Consider the following 21,583-nt stretch of genomic DNA (forward strand, 5'->3'; position numbering starts at 1 on the left):
CTTTTACCAGGTTCTCCTGGTACATCAGTTGCACCCCTTCCTGGATCAGGATGCTCTGTGCACAGTCACTCATGCCCTCGTCCTTTCTCGCCTGGACTACTGCAACGCTCTCTACATGGGGCTGCCCTTGAAGAGCACCCGGAGGCTTCAGCTGGTCCAGAATGTGGCCGCGCGGGTTATCATGGGGGTACCTAGGTACTCCCATGTTACACCCCTTTTAGACGGCCTGCACTGGTTGCCGGTTGTTTTCCGGGTGCGATTCAAGGTATTAATTATGACCTTTAAAGCGCTCCATGGCTTAGGCCCAGGGTACCTGCGAGACCACCTACTGCCACCAGTAGCCTCCCACCGTCCAGTATGATCCCACAGAGTTGGCCTCCTCAGGGTGCCGTCGGCCAAACAGTGTCGGCTGGTGACCTCCAGGGGGAGAGCCTTCTCTGTGGGAGCGCCTTCCCTCTGGAATGAGCTGCCCCCAGAGCTTCGCATAATCCCTGACCTCCGGTCCTTCCTACGCGCCCTAAAAAGTTGGCTTTTCCAGCAAGCCGGCCTGACCTGTTAATTTTATCTAATTTTTAAAATGTTATTGTCATATTAATTGGGTTTGGTTTTTTGGACATTTATCTAATTTCCTTTTAACTTTTGTGATATGTGTTTTTAATGTTGTACGCCGCCCTGAGTCCTTTGGGAGAAGGGCGGCATATAAATCCAATAAAACAAACAAACAAACAAAGAAACAAGATGTGAAGAGTCTTGGCTCATAGAATCAGCAAGAGATGGACACAGCTGAATGGATAACATAATTATCATCATTGCATAATCTACTGGTAAACTAATTAAATAGTGTTCATGAAGGTGTAGGGTAAGCTTTATTTACTTATTGATGCTAGCTCATCCAATAGTTTTACCAGGTTATTAGGAATGAAGAACAATCAGGATGAAAGTGTGCAAGTCAGGGCCAAGGGATAATCCAGAGGAAATGATCCAGAACCAATCAGATAATGAAACCAAGGAATAATTTCAAACACTACAGAAATATGCTAAATATATAACTCTGAGTACCTCATAATATATTACCATAAAAAAATCCAACACAAATCAAAACTAGATGGGATCTCTATATACAGACATAAAAGAAAAATAAGAAAGATCATCCAACAAAGGACCCATCTTAATCCAAGGCCTGCAAGAATAACCAAGTCTTCAAGCTTTACTAAATGCTATTGAGGGTTAGGACCCATGGATTCTAATTCTAAAGAACAGGCTCTACAACAGGCAGAAACCTTGGGAAACAGTCAGTCCCTCAAGTAACCTGGCTCCATGCCATGTAGGGCTTTATAGGTAATAACTAGAACTTTGAATTGTATCCAGAAGAAGCCTAGCAACCAGCGCAGCTTGCAGAGCAGAAATATTAGGGGGGAACATCATCCCTGTGCACTGTTTTCTAGACCACTTTTCTAGACCAGTTGAAGCTTCAGGTTAATTTTCAAGGGCAGCCCCATGTAGAGCACATTGTAAGTAGTCAAGCATCAAAATAACTCGGGCACAAGTGCCTGTTTGAAAGGCTTCTTTATTTACGAAGCCATACAACTCATGTACTGGTGCAAAGATGGAGCTGTGTAAATCCCCACTTGATCAAAGTTGCCACCTTCCCTTTGAGCAGTTCAGGAGGACCCCCAGATGTCCTGTCATTCTGCAATTGACAATTGCCTTGCATTGGGGCTGATAATTGTTGAGGATATACAGTAGCTGTGCATCATAATGCTTTCTAAGTCATTCAACCAAAGTCACGAATAAAATTTGTACTATAAATTCAAGTGGAGAGCATTGGGCTGGAACTCAAAAGACAGTGAGTTCTAATTCTCCCTTAGGTAAAAAGCCAGCAGGGCCAGTCATTCCCTATTAGCCTGAGAAAGAAGGCAATGGCAAGATATTTCTAAAAAGGTAACTGAGAAAACTTTAGATATTTCTTTGTGTAATTGCCATGAGTCAAGACTGACTTAAGGGCACCTAAATATAGAAAACAATAATAATCTAAAAATCCAATTAGTAACTGGAGAAATATTTCTGTGCACAGTATGCTTTGTGAAGACGTTACTATATATGTTAAACATCAATAGGATCATGTATTGTATATAGTTAATAATAATTAGAAACACAAATTAGAACCAAATTTCCACTGAATTTCCTGGAGAAACATGTATGCTTAAAATTCCCTATGGAAACAATAATTCCTTCTGCCTAGACTGCATCTTTATTCTTCCTTACGTATAATATTAAGGGCTTGCCTATGCTGAACAGAGATGTGGATATAAACTTGACCCAGATTTAATTTCCAACTAAAGCAGTGCCTGGTGTTGGCAGAAAAACATTTGCTTGGCTGCAGTTCCTTAAAAGTAAACATTTGTGGTGAAGCCTAACCCAATGTAAAAATGTGCAGGGTTGGGAAACCCAGATTAATCTTATGCATCCATTTAGGGGATGTTTGTGAAATCTTATGCATCCATTTAGGGGAAGTTTGTGAGCTAAGATGTTCAGGTCTTTCTAGTTTTACCTCACCCAGCCCATCAAGCAGTAAACCTAGTGATCCTGGGAGAAAGAAGTTAAGCATAGGTTTTGGTCTTCGATCTTTGGTTGAGTCACTGTCCCACATATTCTATGAGTATTCTTTTATTAATGCTTGCCAGAGCAGAAAGGCAGAATGAAAATGAATGAATAAATATGCTTTTTATGATAAGGCATAACTTTGAGCTATTATGGCATATATTGCAAACATCATTAATCCAATGCAGATACTTTACTCCATAAAGAATAAGGTGTCCCACTTTCAATGGCTATTGGCAAATACTAATAAATGTATGAAATTTGCATCCACCATTGGGGATGGGGTGGGAGTGGTACTTATAACAATGCTTATATTTAATACTGTCTTAAAAGTAGGAGCCCCAACCACTTGTATGATTTTTTTTTCTGAACATGAGTATTGAGGATTTCACACAGAATACTATGACGACGACAACAATATATTTTTTAAAATAAATTCTCTATTTGCTAAATACTGGTTCACTAAAAGTTGAGCTGCAAACCAGGATGTTCAATTTAAAATCTGCTGCACATTTATTGGTTAAATTTAGTAGTACTACTTAACGAAGCAATGCTTCAATCCTGGGAACTCATGCTGGGCTAAGCTCTGCACACTTTCTAGGTTATTGTCCAAAAACCTCTTCTTTCCCATGACCTCTCTGTCTTAATTTTCCTCCTACACAATATCACTTTTACAGGATCTCCCAGCCAAGTCAAGTTGTGTTTCCCCCTCCCACCTCAGCTGTGAATTATACTTAAGCCAAAACCAATCAATGACAAGTATTCAAGATAGAAATAAAACCTACTGCATTATCATTATCTCATATATTTTACAACTTGAGTAAATATATTGAAGTACACCGCTGTCTTTATTTTCTTATAGGAAGAAGAACATTCAGTGGCAGATGGCCTTCAGGAATTTATTTTCTAAAGTTTGAGTGTTACAATCTTTTACTTAGAACACAAATGTTATGACATAAGTCCTAAACTCAGTGGCAATAACTTCCAAACAAGCAAGTGAAGTTTTGATGAGGTTGCACACATTCCTCTAGATGTAACAAAAAGTCTATAGGCTAAGGTTCTGTATCATACTACAGTTTTGAATTCTACTCAGTAGGACCTATAACTACTTCAGACATTATACTTCCAAACTGGGAGAATAGACCCATGTGATACAGTCATAGAACCTTAATACAAAGCCTTATTTTCATTGGTGTTCCTAATTTGTATTTAAGGAGCATGCAGTCCTGTACTCACATCCTTTTCATGTGCAAAGTCCTTTCTTTTATACCATAGTATAAAATTGGGGCATTGAGGAGTATTCTAGGTACAAAACCAGAACCCTTGTTTCTAAGGGAATTTTGGAAGGTTAATCACATGGTGATACCAACCGTAATAAAGGTTTTGTCTGGGGAAAACAAGATTATTATGGCAATCATCAAATGCCCAAGTTAAAACAAGGAAAACAGGTCTTTTCTCATAAGAATACATATTTCCCCATTAAACAGTATAATAAATGTTAAATGTCCATTGACTCACAAATTAGTGTAGGATCATGGGACTGTGTTTTCACACTGAAATGAATAGGATGAACTGCATATTCATGCAACTAGACCAATTCTTCATGTCAAAGAAAGTGAAATCATCAGATTTTGTTATTTAACCTATTTTTCTCTTTCCTGACAAACAATTACTCTTTCCTCAAATCTTCCTCAAATTCCAGAGGCCTTAAAATCTCAACACAAGTACAAACATTTCTTTCAAATGGAAGGTGGTACTATAAGTTAGTTTACTTGAAACTCTTTGGTAGGCCAAGTTATTGTTTTTTCATGAAAAGCCAAGTAAGCTAACTTGAATTTGTAGTACTGCACCAGGAGATCCACTTTGGAATTTGAAAGGGAATCTTTTCTAGCAGCATTTAAAAAGCCTTTACAGTCTTCCTAGCCCCACACTTCTGCTTTCAAGTGGAGGGCATTTGTATTATCCGTTTGAAGTCTTATACAAATATGAGAGAAAGCATACAAAGGAGGAGAAAGGTCAACAGACAGGAGAGTGACTGTACCTCAGCAAAATGCGACCAGCTTGCAAAAGCTACAGCTTGCTGCTGCCCTCTGAGAAGGCTATTGTCTTGGCTACCATGGGCTGAGCTCTCTTCAGTGTCAAAATGAAAAGCGTTGTTCTCCGTTGAAGCTGAGCATAAGGAGAAACATCCCAGGAAGGAGAATATAGGAAAAAGCAGGGTCCAGGCCAAGATCAAAGCCATCTCCTCCACTCACATTCAGCAGAAATCTTTCAGCTTCTTGCTTTTTTTGCTTCTGCTTTAATTGCCTCCCGGCCCACTTGGTTGAGGGCGCCTCGGTTATTTTAAGTATCAGCTTCCAGATGTGGGACTTCTAAGTCAATTTGCAACAATTCCTTCTCAGAAGAGTGCCTTTTGCTTTCTTTCTCACTGGCTGTCGGAGTCTGGAGTTCCTCTTTCTCCCTGGAGGCTCTGGCTGAATAATATACAGATGGGCAGTGCTTAGCAGAGAGTGTCAAAATGCAGATTGTATTCCAGGAAAGCAGCCCGAGCTGCACTGCCACCTTATCTCCCCTCAGTCAGGATACAGGCTGAGTCTGGATTCAAAACTCTGCCTTCCGCCAACTTTTTCAGGATCGTCATTCCCCTTTCCCCTTCCAGCTTGAGAGCCACCCACGCAGCATTCAAGTCAGACCTCCCCACGCTTCCTCTTACATCCCCTACTCGAGACTTAATAAGACCTTGCTGATGATGGCTAACTTACAGGATATCTTTCAAAGTATCACAGGCATGGAGAATTGGGTAGGCTGGTAGACCCACAGCCAGAGGGGTGATACGAAGATATGATTTTCTTTTTGTCATTTGAAACTTCAAGATGAAATCAGGTACCCCAGAAGTCCTAGAGGCAGGATCTTTGCTAGAAAATGGGCATCTTAGAGCACTCTTTATTAAATTCTCCTTTCCTCCCATTTCTTCTCATCAAATCTGTTTGCTGAAAAAAAAATCATTCAGTACCGATTTAGAAAATGGCTTCATTATGCGATTGCATGAACTTTTATTTACAAAGACCAACTTGTTTTCCTTTTCAAGAGATGCTTTGTGAAGTGGCTGAAACAAGGCTGGTAGTGTATAAAATTCTCCCAAGTAATTGACTAGGAACGGCCTCTCTATTTCTAGACTAAAACCCTTAGATCATGACATCATTTTAAAGCATTCTATAGTTTCCAAGGCATTTAGCAGACGGGCAGTATTTCCATTAAAAGTGGCAGTATTTACCTAGGACTCCCTCTGCCTTGGTGGCTGCCATCTCCCAAGTCTTTCCCCTTGATTTCAAGCGAGCAACCTTGTGAATCGAGACTCTGATAAAGTAGCTTTGCTTTGATCTTTAACGCAGTTGTTGAAGAAAAATGATATTTATAGAAAAAACAAAACTTACTACCATATTGGAAATTATACTTTGGAGAAGATACAGTCAGAAAAAAAATCAGTCCAATTTCTTTGTCCATTTCCTTAAGAACATTAGAGCAGGCCTCCTGGTCCTGTTCAGTTCAGCATTCCTTTTCTAATTAATCAGATGCATCTAGGAAAGTTCTGTTGGAAGAAATGTCCATCTGGGTTCAGTTCCAAGTGGGGAAAAAGGCACTGGATTCATGGAAGTTGCTTGAAAGAAGGTTTATTGATGAGAGACAGGACCACGTGGTTTGGGGGTGGGGGAAGAGAAGAGATGCTGAGAGTGCCTGGGTTTTATGCCCTCTCTGGGCTTTTGAATTTGAGCTTGTATTCTGATTGGTTGTCAGACTGCCATGGGGCCATGCAAGGGCAATTCTGTAGGCTGTCCTGAGCCCCAGGCATGGTTGAGCCTTGCTGGATGATGCAATCTTCCCAGGTGCCATGTGGTGAGATGGGTAGAGGGCTTTGGGCAATTCCTACTATGGCTCTGCCTGAAGGAGGTAGATCTTTGTTATGTAGAATAGACTGGCTCAGGCCCTAATGGCCCATGGAACACAAATGATTTGATCCTGACAATCTGTATTCCATTCTCTGCTAACACCCATAATTAACTAGTTCAGTACACTGCACTTAGGTGGAATGGGGGACAGATAGCCACATTCCAAGTTAATAACATTGGATATAGCTATGCCCATCTACCAGTATGATGGTCTGCCTTGCAGAATTTCTGCTGGTCCTCAGAAATACAGGTAGAGGAGAACTTCAGATCCAGTAAAAAATGTAATGAAGAGGAAATACTGCATTCCCTTTTTTCTCAGTTTCAAAATCTGATCAATACAATAAAAATAACACAAATAACAACAGACCTTCCACAATCACTGGGTGTCGTATTCTTCTACTCCTTTACTTGAGATTTAGACTTCTCTCCCCCTTGGTTACTCTGTATCTGGATTAGATGGCAGACCAGAAGTTGTCATTTTGAACAGGAAAATCATAAAGGAGAAAATCACCAACATGAATTGCAGGACTTGAATAGACTGATGGTGGCACAGTGGTTAGAATGCAGTACTGCACACTAACTCACTGCTAAATCCAGGAGTTTAATTCTGAATGGCTCAAGGTTGATTCAGCCTTCCCATCCTTTTGAGGTGGGTAAAATGAGGACCCAGATTGTTGTGGGTAATATGCTGACTCTGTAAACCTCTTAAAGAGGGCTGTAAAGCACTGTGAAGCGGTATATAAGTCTAAGGGCTGTTGTTAGTGCTGGAAGGAAGAATTGAGGAATCAGATATGGTGGATATGCATTACTTTATGGTTATTTTCGTGATTACATCCACCCAAAGAGAAGCGATGCAACAGGGGTGTCAAACTGGTGGCCCATGGGTCGGATGCATCATGCACAGGCCACGCCCACTCCAGCTCTGTGAATGGGAAAAACATCACGAAACATCACGTGATGGCAATGTGACGTGGCAAGTTGGACACCTGTGTGATATAGGAATCAACCAGCTTGTAAATAGAATTGTACAGAGAACACCAGAATACCTTCTGTGCGTGATGCAGAAGTCTTCCAAAGTTCAGTAGCTGTATAAAGGTCATAGGGAACCAATGCAGGACAATATCTACTGTTTCAAAAGGGCAATTATAACACACACACATAATAAGAGATGATAAAGTTTATGCATTTCTGGTAATAGATAAATCAGCAGTCTTTCCTCTGTTTCATTTTTCGTTTTAGGCTCAAACCACAATCTCTGTGCACTTGATGAAGAAAGAAAATCCTTTTCCACTCATGTGTGGCCTGGCCTCTTCTTGGCCTTTGGTTCATTCACCAGTCAATGCTATAATATCATCTTATGGGAAGACACTATCTAGAATTCCGTTGTATCTTCTTGTTTATATTAGAAAATTCCTTGGCTTTGTCTACTGGCGTCCCACAATTAAAATGGATAGGGTTACCCATTTGATTGTGCTCAGCAGCACATGGAAACATAAAATTCTTTGAAGAAACAAAACATCTGGAGAAGTATTTGAAACACCTTCTACTCTATAAATGAGGCAAGTGCTGTAGAAAATTTATATTTCTGCTTTTTAAAGCAGTTACATTTAGCAGAATTTAAATTACATTTAAAGCAGTTAGATTTTATTCTTGCTATTGTAGCTTTAAGAAGGAAAGCTTCACTTTCCCTTGTTTTATCTTTTTTTCCCATTGCTGAGCTACTTGCATTGCTATATTTATTTGGATTTTAGAGAAGAACAAACTTACCTCTGTGTTTTTCTTCTGCCTTACTCCTCTATCTCCTTCCTTTCCCATGGTTACTTTAACACACCCTCAACATTATTGGATCCTTCCTTGCCACTTAGGAGATAGTTTAGAAATTAAGTCTTTCAGATGGCACTCAATTAAGATTGACTTTACCTGACTAGGAGAAAAAATTGCTTGAATTTCTTCTTATTTACACTTTTCAAGGCTTGTTAAAGGTCTGTAACTCAATAAGGACCATGAACTATTGTGTCTAGTTGGAGCACCGCCCTTAATTGCTGCTAATAGCTCAATTTCCCAACCATTAGAGTCCTTCAAGATGTTCCCTTTGCCACTGTTTCTATAATTTCCTCTCCATTATTTGCATTGTCCTGTTGACTTTAAAGGTTATTTATGTACAAGAAATGCATTTAAAACTTATACGGTGTTGCTCCCAGTTCTGGAGTTTAAAAATGTAAACGGCTTTTCTTCCACCTGCCGATGCTATTAAAGCACATATCAAAATTTTCTTAACATATCTGAGTGGGTTATAATGCATGTGTGGCTCCAACCTTGAATGAGTGCTGTAACTAAAATTATAAATAGTGTTCATATTTGTACAACTCATGGTCCATAAATTAAGTGGAACTGGGATAATTTGATGCATCCCTTTTAAATGATCCCATAATAGGTTTTTTGTTACAGTTTAATGATAATGAACCCTCTAGTCTCCAGGATCCACTATTGTGAAGATGGAAGAATTGTGGAAGAATGAAAAGGCAACTTTACACTCTCTAGTCTTGCAAGAAAACAGTCTTGCAATAATGGAGGTCATGCAAAAGTCTGAAGATTGACCTCATCAAAAGATTTTAAAACAATATTTAGTATCAGGTTCACCTCAAGTCATTTTTAATTTATTCACTGGTTGCTATTTAAGGGAATTAGGAATAATGTTTGGTTCATATTTGGTTATAGGATCTTTTTCTTCTTCATTGGGGTACCTTTTATAGGTTTCTAATTAGCTGGTAGAATTGGCTTCTTTATTACTAGATTGTTGACTACTTAGAACTTTTCCTAACTTGTTATTTCAACATGGCATATGGGTTGGGAAGGTTAGTACAGAGGCCCATCATTAGATGAAATTTCACCACCTATTCCGGGATAGTAATCACACCTCTACACTTTAATATTTCTCATTCACATCTGAGAATATGTATTCTTAGATGTGAATATGTATATGAAACAGTTCATATACAAATAACCCACATCTGCTTTTTGGGGGTAATATTCTGGAAACATGACCTCTTCTATGTTTCTACCTCTTATCTGTGGTTTATCTTAGGGGAAAATGGCAGCACCCTCTCCCGTGCAGTGACAATTGACATTGAGGTCAACTGCAGAATCATCAAGGCAAACTCTGCGACCAACCTGGGGGACCGCTGTGGAATAAGCTTTGTTACAAAGCTCAAAGTCTACTGAGCTGTAGTGCTAACTACCCTGATGTATGCCAGTGAGACTTGGACAGTATACAGAGGGTTCGCTAGGCAACTGAACCACTTCCACCCGACCTGCCTCCGCAGACTTCTGAGGATCCAGTGGCAGGACAAGGTGCCAGACACAGAAATCCTCTCCAGAGCAGGCCTGCCATCAGTCTATACTCTGCTGATGAAAGCCCAGACACATTGGGCAGGCCATGTTGTAGGGATGCCAGACCATCACATCTCCAAACAGCTCCTCTATGGTGAACTGTCTCAAGGAAAGCGATCGCACGGAAGACAAAGGAAGTGATACCAAGGCATTTTGAAACCCTCCTTCAAGTCTCTGGATATTGACACCACCTCCTTGGAAACCCTGGTACAAGATCGATTGATATGGCGCATGCTGATCTATCAAGGCTACCAGACATCTGAGGACAGAAGAACAACCACAGAACAAGAGAAATGAGCATTCCACAAAGCCAGAACTGCAAATGCGGCAACAATGGTGCCAACACATGTCTGCCCGACATGTGGCAGAACATTTTGTGCGCGTATAGGTCTTACCAGCCACATTGTGGACAGCCCCACAACCTGTTAGATGTCAAGGCCCTCTTTGAACACGATGGACGAACATCATCTTGGGGGAAAATGGCAAATGGGTGTTCAAGCTTATGCAGGACAGTGAGATATGGTTACTCTTTGTATTCTAAAATAACCATTTTCCATAAAATATACTGTGAACACATGTTGATAATTCAGATATAAGTAATTTGTTTCAAACAATTGCAATATTATCTCTACTTTGGAGAAGGTGTGGAAATATCTGTACCAGAGGTCTTCAAACTTGGCTGGCTGGAGAATTCTGGGAGTTGAAATCCACAAGTCTTAAAGTTGCCAAGTTTGGGGACCCCTTGTCTGTACAAATACAGAAAGATTTAACATTCCCATTTCCCCCTATTGTTTTTATTAGTTATCTTACAACAGCACTACAATCTTTTCTTCCCCATGAAAGAAATAATAACAAACACACCAAGATTCCCAGAATTTTTTTTAACTCTGTTGCAATTTGAAGAAAAGGCCTGCTTTAGGAAGCGTTATGCTCTGTAATTCCATTTTTCCCCTCTTGGGCTTTCTTGATTGTGGCAAATATCTCAGAAAAATGATGATCGGCTCAAAGGCAAGTAAGTTTCTATTGCAGCTATAAAACACATGCACACGAATATTGCTTTCAGGAAGCAAGATCTATTTTAGGAGGACAAATGTAACAGTAAGGGAGTGCTATATTTAGAAAAAAGAAAAAGTGTCTCAAAAATATTGGAAGAAGATTTACAAACAGAAATAATAGCAGCTTAGGAAATTGCTCCCAAGATTATTTTTTATGGATCTTTGCTGGAACAGCTCTGCATCTACAAACATGTCTTAAAGCATTTGCAGGCAAGCTACATCCTGACAATGAAAGAATGTAAAGTCAGTCAATGGGGTGGCTGTAGCTAGGGAAGAGAAAGTATCATCAAGGCACACTTGATAAAAGCTTAGGAATTTAGTTGAAAACTGTTCCTGGAGCAGCATCTGTCAGGCTTTCACTGCCCAATTAAATAATTAGAACCTCCAAGTATTCCTTCTCATGGTCACTCATGCCCCAGTCACTTCCCATCTTGATTATTGCAACATGGTAGAGGTGGGTTGCTCCTGGTTCTGCCCAGTTCGGTCAAACTGGTAGTGGTAGTGGCAGGAAGCTCTGCCCACCCGCCGGACGCTTCTGCGCATGCAAACCAGTAGTAAATGGGTTAGCAACCCACCACTGCAACACGTTCTATATGGGGCTGTCCTTGAAAAGCATCCGGAAGCTCCAGTTGGTGCAAAATGCAATGACCCTCATGGTTCTGTGCAGACTTCAGTGTGCACATGTATCATCTTTCCTGTGGGAGCTGCATTGGTTGCCAATTTGCTTCCGGATACAATTCAAGGTGTTGGTTGTCATCTTTAAAGCCCTTCATGGCGTAGGTCCAGGTTATCTGAGGGACCGTCTCTTGTTGGTCACATCTACCCACCCAGGGGTGGGTTCCTGCCAGTTCTAACCTCTTCTATAGAAGAGGTTCCACGAATCTACAGTGCCGTTTAGAACCGGTTCCAGCTCCCTACCCCCCGCCCGTCCACACATCATCAAGATGAAGAGCGAGAGGAGGAATTCTGGGAGTTGAAGTCCACAAGTCTTAAAGCTGTCAAGTATGAACACCCCTTGGGGTTTTTTTCTAAAGGGTTAGGGGTGCAAGGGTCTTGTAACTTTACAGCTTTAAGACTTGCGTGCTTCAAATGCCAGAGTTTCTGAGCCAACATTTTGGTTGCTAAACAAGAGCATTGTTAAGTGAGTTTCACCACATTTTACAAGTTGGCCACTCCCACCCAGTCACATGACTGCCAAGCCACTCCCATTCAGTCACATGGCTGGCAAGCTACTCCCACAAAACAGGCCACACCCACAGAAGAGATTCTAAAAATTTTTGAAACCCACCACTGACTCCACCCATTAGAACGGGAAGGCAAGGAATGTTGTGGGTCCCATCCTCTAGGGAGATACATCTGATGCGGCCCAGAAGAAGGACCTTTTCTGTGGTGGCTTCCTCTCTTGGAACATCATTCCCCCAGAGGTTAGAATGGCCCCCATTCTAATGCTCTTCTGAAAGGTGCTGAAGATCTGGTTCTGCCAGCGGGCCTGGGGAAGCCAGAGAGGGGTGGATCCCATTAAATAGCTTGTATAAATATGTGCTGTCACTGGGATGGGTGGGTGGGTGGGGGCTATTATTTTATTATTTTTAATCATTTTGTCATTTTCTTTTATTATTCTTATTTTTATATGATGTTTTTCATATTGTGTAAGCCGCTTTGAGTTGACATAGGCGAGTAGGCAGCAATTTAAATTTTCTAAAATAAATAAATAAATAAATGAAATAAAATAATGTAAAAAAGAATTCTGAAAATTCAGATTGTGAGAATGAGGACTTTGTGGCAGATGCTGCTCTTTCCTACCAAATTAAAACCCAAGTCCTCATCCAAATCAGGAGATGCCTCCAACTCCTTTTTTTTCCCCAAAGAAGGAAGGTTTGAGTTAGATTCGTTTAAAATGATGTGAAAAGGCAAGAGAGAAAAAATGATAAACATAATAAAACTTGATCTGGAACTTAATTGATGGCTTGACTGATGAATCCAGGTCATTGAACAACGACTCTGCCTTGGATAAAAGTGTGCAATTTCAGTCTGTTAGTTCAGGTAAACATAGCAGATTATAATTCTATGCAGGGTAGTCTTCCGTAGATATGAGCAGGATACTTCAGTTTTACTTAGGCGATAGAATCAGAAAGCCATATAAATTGTCATCAAATTGTATTGGTTCTGTGTATGGGTAATGGCTAACAGGTTGCAACGTATCAGAATATTACCCATTTGGAGCGGCATTTCTATGGTCATCCAAGCGGGGAAGCAAATTATGACACATATATGATGATATCCTCATGCAAATGCCAGGGTTTACATAGTTGAAGGAGATATCCTGACCCAAATATGTAATTACAGTATTTGCATGATTGTCAATAAGCTTCTGTCCTTATTTTGGTATCACTATTTTGTCATTTGCTGTGGACACCACTGGTATTTTTTGAGTAATGTTCCATATTGCCTACTTCTGGTAACAGTAAATTTTCTGAAGTGATTTGATTTGTATTCAAAACTTCAAAAATACTATATAAAAACTGGTAATAGTTCATTTAATTCCAGTTTTGTTTTTAGTTGCAGCTATACACAAGCAGACATCAAAATAATGGACTTCTTCCCAAGCAACTACTGTAATATATTCAGATATATCCAAATATTTTGTGCTCCGAACATGGGATTTCAATTAGTTATCCGAGCTGAGAAGTTGATTGCTGTAACATAGTTTTATATTCTCTTATGAACCTAATAACATCATATTAATGTCTGTATAGTTCCCTTCTAACTTCATATTCTTAGACAATAGTTCCTAAATTATTAGCCAAGATCTAAGTCAAAATAATACTTCAAGAATGTTTCAAGAAGGATGACCTTCCTTGGACAGAGTCACACTTTCCTTAGGTTCAACAAACTGAATCAGAGCACAGGTAAACACCTAGGCTATCCCATTAGACATATACAAGGTCCATATGGAGTCCAAGAATCAGACTACACAGAGATCAATATAAAACAAACATCAAACTATATTGAGGCAGTGAACCAAGTCCTGTCACACTACCTTCCATAGACTTGGTAAATTGTTACCGTGTTTCCCCGAAAATACAACATGTCCTGAAACTAAAGTCTTGCCACATTTTTCAGGTGGGCAAAAATATAAGCCCCCCCCAAATAAGCTCCCTGGACAACCCCCCCTCCAGCCAGGCAGAGCACCACTCACCCAAGAAAGGCCCACACATTGCTTGGCATCTTCGGGATACCGCTAGGTTGGGGAGTGGTGCTCTGCCAGGCTGGATGGGGGAGTTGCCAGGCGGCTGCTCCCTTACGAGTGGGCTCCCAAAGAGCCGGGCACAGCCTCAGGGGCGAAGCAGCCATGAGGTGACCATGCTCACGAGCAGCCACCTGACAAACCCCATCTCCAGCCAGGCAGAGCACCATTCACTGACCTAGGGAGTATCCCTAAGGCACTAAGCCATGTGGCACTCTGCCCACCCCCCAGCTCCTGCTGCTTGGCACATTAGGGATACCCCCTAGGTCAGTGTATGGAGCTCTGCCCGGCTGGAGTGGGGGGTTGCACGAGCACCTGCCCATAACCATAGAGCACACTCCTAGAGTGGCTGCTGCTGGAAGAATTGGAAGCCGAGTTCCAGAGTTTGGATGCAGGAGAAGAAGTTTTTCCTTGGAGCTCGGCGGCGGCTGCAAGGACAGCTGGCCCAGGGCATGGTGAGGCTGGGAGGCATGTGAGCTGGGGGCGGAGCAGGCACTTGCGCAACCCCCCTATCCAGCTGGGCAGAGCTCCATACACTGACCTAGGGGGTATCCCAATTGTGCCAAGCCATGGAAGCTGGGGGGCGGGCGGGGAGAGCACCACATGGCTTGGCATGTTAGGGATACTCCCTAGGTCAGTGAATGGTGCTCTGCCCGGCTGGAGATGGGGTTTGCCGGGTGGTTGCTCGTGAGTATGGTCACCTCATGGCTGCTTTGCCCCTGAGGATGTGTCCGGCTCTTCGGGAGCCCACTCGCAAGGGAGCAGCCACCCAGCAACCCCAAAACAATAAGCCCTCCCCATCTAATAAGCCCAAGGCCATATTTCATGGGTCAAAATATATAAGACCCTGTCATATTTTCGGGGAAACACTATACAACTGACGGCAAAAATAGCTTGCATAGATCTTACCAAAATCAGCTTGTAAATCACTTTCCACAGAAGATGACACATTAAGAACTCTACCACTCCCATGGCATTGCAGGGTATGGGAGAAATGTATCAGTGCCTGTTTTACTTCTGTTGGTTTTGCTTCAATTTTCCTCCAAAATTTTCCTCCTCTGACTGGTTTTTCAGCAACTGAAGAATAATCATAACATTTTGTTGCCTGCAATGAGTGCTTTTCATTCTTTGCAATGTAGTGATCATTTCTGTTCCATCAACTGCAGGAGTGGGTTTCAATCAGTACGGACTGGTACAGCCATATGGGATGGTGAAATTCAGCATGCCTTCCCGTACCCGTTGGTCAGGAGGCCCCGTATCGTAACGCTCCCTCCCCTTGTTCACTCTTTCACTCGCCCCGCCCATCCGCACCACACTGCCAAAAAGTTATCAGAAGAAGAACCAGAAGAAGAAAGAACTGGTGAGTGGCTGGGGTCGGGGGGGGGGGGGAAGATATTGGGGAAGAGGGAAGAGGCAGAGGGGCTGCTGGAAGAGTGTGTGCATGTGCACAGGCTGTGGGTTTTAAAACATCTGAGTGAATCCAGGAAGAGGGAAGAGGCAGAAGGGCTGGAAAATACTATAGGAACACATTTTCAGCCCCTCTGCCTCTTCCCTCTTCCTGGATTCATTCAGGCGTTTTTAAAACTCACAGCCTGTGCACAGTACACACACTTCCAGCCCCTCTTCCTCTTCCTTCTTCTTGGATTCACTCAGAGGTTTTGAAAATTCACAGCCTGTGCACACACACATACTCTTCCACTCTTTCAAAAATGTCTGAGTGAATCCAGGAAGAGGGAAGAGGCAGAGGGGATGGAAGTATGCGTGTAAGATGGTCAGTAATGTTGAAGACCAGCAAGGACAGCCATATTTCCTCTGTAAGTAGCTGTTTTATTGTTTTGTATACTTATTTTATTCTTATTTAAGTAGTAAGTGCACAAAATAATAAATTTCCTTTTTTTATATCTTTTTTTTGTAGGTCATTATTTGGGGCAAAGAATTCAGTGACATTGACTTGGCCACTTCCACCCAGTCACATGATTGCCAAACTACTCCCACCTGGTCACATGATCACCAAGCCCCTCCCACCTGGTCACATGACCACCAAGCCACTCCCACAAAACAGGCCACCCTACAGAATAGGTTCTAAAATTTTTTGAAACCCACCACCGATCAACTGCCTTCTTGATATTGAGTGCTTTTAGAAATGAGATTTTGAACCCATCTGAGATTCAACTACAGATAGTCTTCAACTTACAAAAGTTCATTTAATGACTGTTCAAAGTTACAATGGCACTGAAAAAAGTGATTTACCACCATTTTTCACACTTATGACCATTGCAGTATCCCCAAGGTGATTAAAATTCAGGTTGTTGGCAGCTGGTTCATATTTATGTTTTACTTAGTAACATAAACTTTGCGCTCAATTATGACTTCATGACTTCAGCATATTTTCTTAGACTTTGGCTTCTTATATAACAGCGGTGGCAAAACCATCCTGCAAGGAATACACAGCCTCGCTGGCTCCTCTTCCGCATTCCTGTGCACATTCACACACCGGTCAACTGGCCTTTGTGTATGTGGGAGCACCCAAATCCAGAAGAGCAGCATTCCGGTGCACATGTGCGCATCGACACCTGAACTTCCAGGTTTCTGTTGTGTGCTTGTGCGATGGCCAGCTGTTTGTTGGGCCTGCGCTGGAAACTGGAAATTTGGGTGGCAGTGCATGCATGCGTGGTGGAACGATGCTCTTCTGAGTTTCGGCACTTCCATGTGTGTGAAGGCCAGTGAAGCTGTGCATTCCTCGCAGGATTGTTTTGCCATTTCTGGCAATCAGGTCGGCATGCGGGTACGAAAAATGTTCACCATTACAGTTATATAAGAACTAGTCATTAGTTGAAATGGGGGATGGGGACTGTGTTTTACATGCAGAATTAAAAACAACCTCCTTATATCTTGAAGGTGGGTAATATCATGCTTTCCCTGAAAGATTAAGAGCTCCTTAATCTGTCTAGTGTTTTCAAAATTAGCTTACTTCTCGTGATCTTCTAGCTCAAGAAGCTACAGGTTTTCCTCTAAAAATGAATCTCTTGGGGGACTTGAGAGAGGAAAATAAGAGCGCTTTGTAACCAAGTCAACTGATGGGCATAACATAGTTAACATTTCATTTCAGTCCCTCTCCTATTTGAAGCATTTAAGGTTGTCCTAAAGTAAACCAAGGCTACAATATGTTCAACAGATGTTGTTAGTAAATAATATCCTCTCACTTTAGTCCCTTCTTCTGTCCTCACGCTGGCTTCAATTACTCACACCATTTGGGTTGCCTTTGTTGTGGATGACGTTCAGGCTGGTGGGCTAGATGAGCAATCAGAATGTTATGAATATTCCACAAACAAGGGAGTCCTTAAACTGGAATGTACGCAGTCCTCAAACAACAAACACCCAAGGATAAGCAAATATTCTGCTTCATCTTAGACAGTTTCCAAGTTTCCCTTGGAACTTTTAGAGGGTGGACTTTCCCAAATGGCAGTCTTTTAGCCTTGACATCTCTGATCCTTTGAGTTTGTAAACAATTTGCTTATCTTGGCCTGCCCTGAGTTGATATGCACCCATTCTACTTTCTTCATTGATTCCTGATTTCCCTTAAGCTGGTTCTCTGTGAACGAAACAGGGACATCCCCATCCCCATCTGCAAAAACTGAAAAGAGAATCAATGATAAGAAACAGATACCCTTGGTTAAGGCTTGTGGAAGCGGTGAAGTATTTCTATTTGGAAAAGGTAACTGACAATTGTGTCTTTCAGTCAGGGATACGATAATACTGAGGACAATGCAGTTTTTAATTCACTAAAAATAACAGTTATGTTAGGTGTAATACAAATCTTGCATGGTTTCTGAACAAGGAGAGATTGAAGATACTTCATTTTAGGCTTTGGTGAACACAAATGCCCTGCCTTGTTTGTAAGGGATTTTATGGAACATCCAGATGTTTTTCATCTGTAGCACTCTCATGTACTGTTGCTCCAGTACTACTTAAAAAATGCAACAAAAGATTGAACAGCTGAATTTTGTTGACAGTATTAAGAAATCTCCATCTAAGTACTGAATGAAAGAGGGGCATTGATTGCACAATCACAGAAAATACCAGCATTGGGATTTAACCTGGCTAATGCTTGGATGAAGGACCACCAAAACATTAGGAATGTTGACAGGACTAAGATGTTGGGAAAAAAAACAACCCAAGGCAAAAGCAATGGCTGTATTGTTGCTACAGTACATGGATGTGTCCCTGTAGCCACTAAGCTTCAAGCTCATTAAAAGGAGACGTTGCCTTTTAGAGTCAAAAAAGCAGAGACACTAAGAGTGTGTCACTTTTGTTTCCTACAAAACATCTGTCGTATAATTACCTGTTGCAGCAAAGGAGAGCAAAAATAGAAAAGGTAAAGGTTCCCCTCGCACATATGTGCTAGTCGTTCACAACTCTAGGGGGCGGTGCTCATCTCCGTTTCAAAGCCGAAGAGCCAGCGCTGTCCAAAGATGTCTCCATGGCCATGTGGCCAGCATGACTAAATGCCAAAGGTGCACAGAACGCTGTTACCTTCCCACCAAAGGTGGTTCCTATTTTCCTGCTTGCATTTTTACGTGCTTTCGAACTGCTAGGTTGGGACAAGTAATAGGAGCTCACTCTGTTATCGGCACTTGGGATTCGAACCACTGAACTGCCGACCTTTCTGATCGGCAACCTCAGCGTCTTAGCCACTGAGCCACCACGTCCCTATAGCAAAGGTAGAAGCAGTCAATCAAGGTCACATGGAGTCCTAGCTCATGTCATCTGCTTGCAATATTTCAACGAAGCAAGGCTTGTATGAGTGTTCTATTGAAGGTCACCCAGATGACATTGGAATGACTATGGTAACTTTGTGAATCTGTAGCCCCCAGAGAGAATGACAGTCAATTAGAGCTTTCTTTCCATTTCCGGCATGAGCACAGAATGGTTTCTGTCAATCATTACCCCTTTGCTAGCCAGCCAGCCAAGAGAGCTTTGTCTTGCCCTTTAGTTTGGTGCCAAGCACAAATCCTTTCTGCTCCTAAAAAGGATAAACAACAAGCCATCTCAGAGGAGCTCCATCCGTTATCATTAGTAGGTAATATGAAATTAGCTCCTCTAATTGCAGGTACTGTAACTATCACTTCTGCTGCTTATGTCTCATAACAACAATATCATCCTACTGTTTTTAGGCTGATTAACATAAATACATCATCAAGAAGGTCAGTAAAAAATACAGCATCAGGCAAACCACACAATATAAAAGTGACTGAGGTTTATAGGTAGCAAACCAGAAATACTGTGTTGTTTCTTTGTGTCATATAATATATGTGGGCATATGCATACAAGTAAAGGTAAAGGTTCCCCTCGCACGTATGTGCTAGTCATTCCCGACTCTAGGGGACAGTGCTCATCTCCGTTTCAAAGCCGAAGAACCAGCACTGTCCGAAGACATCTCTGTGGTCATGGGGCAGGCATGACTAAATGCTGAGGGCGCACAGAACACTGTTACCTTCCCACCAAAGGTGGTTCCTATTTTTCTACTTGTGTTTTTACATGCTTTCGAACTGCTAGGTTGGCAGAAGCTGGGACAAGTAATGGGAGCTCACTCCGTTATGCGACGCCAAGGGATTCAAACTGCTGAACTGCCAACCTTGTGATTGCGAAACCCAGCTTCTTAGCCACAGAGCCACCATGTCCCTCTGGATATATGCATACTTTTGAATTTATTTATTTATTTGTTTATTTATTTAGTCATGTTCATGTAGTGCATATTGGAGGTGTGACCCTTTGAGAGCTGTATGCAACGAAATTTCATTTTAATGTAGGCTGATTAGTGTACATTTGAAGTGACAATAAAGTTATTCTATGCTCTGTACTGTTTTGTTGTTTTTCAGTTAAAATAATTCATTTTTATTATTTGGAAAACTTCGAATGGTCTTTGGATAATCTTTTGCCAATATTAAGGCATCAGTGTTATCACAAATCCAAATGAAGAATTTGCTTTAGAGCAGGAATGTCCAGCCACAGCAACCTTAAAACTTGTGGACTTCAACTCCCAGAATTCTCCAGCCAGCATGGGGGAGTTCTAACCTCTTGAGTCTTCTTGGGGTCTTCCATTTCTTAATCACCTCTTTTTTAAACACATGAATCTCATTCAAAGAATGAGAAGATATTTGGAAACCTCTCCAAAAGATGGAAAACTTTCTTTTAAATGTTCTGGATATTTTTAAAATGCACATTTTTTTTCATGAATGAAGGGGAAATATGTGTCCCAGGATAATGTAGCAGGATCCAATCTGGGTCAGTCACCGGGACTAGAGGTTTTGTCTTCTGTGCTGTTGGATTTATACTATGACCCATCTTCTGGGAACTTCTCTCTAACTAGAGAGAAATTCCCTGAAGGTGGGCCACAGTATGAGTCTGAAAACTCGGAAGACAAAAACTCTGGTCCTGGTGGTTGACGGGGTGATTGATATCCAGATCCTGCTACATGCTTTTTATTTGTAATTTTGTTTTGGTGTACTGCCTGCCTGTTTTTTAAAAGTAAAGTCCTTGAAACCCTTCAAAGTGTGGAATCAGAAGCTGAATCTAAATCTAAATTTAAAGAATTGGAATGATACTGGAATAATCTTGAAGACCTTACTCTTTCCATACAGGTACTTTCATTCTTAGTTTAACATTCTCCTATCTCTTTCTCTAACAGGATATTCAGAACCTCATGTGCAGCTAACTATCTACTTGGCTCAAAGATATGTTTGTTGCTACATTGTGATCGGTGGCGATGCGGTAACACCAAGCATGCTTTCTCTCCTGTAAAGGGCAAGAAAGCTTCACAAAATTGGGGGAAAAAAATCAATGACAATTGTTCTGTAGTAATTTATTCCTGTCTTGCGTTGTTTTGACAGCTGAGAATTGGCTAGATTTGCTGAAACGCTAATCCTCATGCAGGTGTTGAAATCAATGGAGCCTTTCCAAAAAATAAGCCGGCTGTGATGGGGTTTTGGCCAGAAAGGGTAATTGATAGCATATTGTGAGTTGATATATGTCTGCTTTTGTTCATCATATTATTTCATGCTTTTTGCTCATTACATCATGGAAGCATCTAGCTTATTATTTTAGGTTTTCATGTTTCCCTTCATTTTTTCTTAATATTATGAACTCGGGACGTGACCATGCGAAATATTCCATTGTCTCCTGGAACCAATGAAGGAAAGCCAGGAGCTTATAAATGCTTCTGCTAAGACTGCAGATGTAAATAGAATCAACAAGAGGTGGAGATTCTATAACAAAGTGATTCACAAAGAGGGCCATTTGTTGAGAGGACAAGCAAGGCCAACGCCTGACAAAAACATACGAAG

General features: G+C 41.4%; 1 protein-coding gene across 1 annotated transcript in view; it reads right to left on the reverse strand.

Annotated features, from left to right (window-relative positions):
• Window positions 1-5,231, reverse strand: part of LAMA4 (laminin subunit alpha 4) — a 92,448-nt gene extending 87,217 nt beyond the window's left edge. The window contains exon 1 of the mRNA XM_081941091.1: window positions 4,643-5,231. Within this exon, the coding sequence (XP_081797217.1) occupies window positions 4,643-4,843 (201 nt within the window). The 5' untranslated portion in view covers window positions 4,844-5,231. The remainder of the gene's footprint in view (window positions 1-4,642) is intronic.
• Window positions 5,232-21,583: the final 16,352 nt, after the last annotated feature.

This window comes from Natrix helvetica (genome assembly GCF_964273705.1).
Source record: "Natrix helvetica genome assembly, chromosome: 2".
Classification (NCBI taxonomy): Eukaryota; Metazoa; Chordata; class Lepidosauria; order Squamata; family Natricidae; genus Natrix; species Natrix helvetica.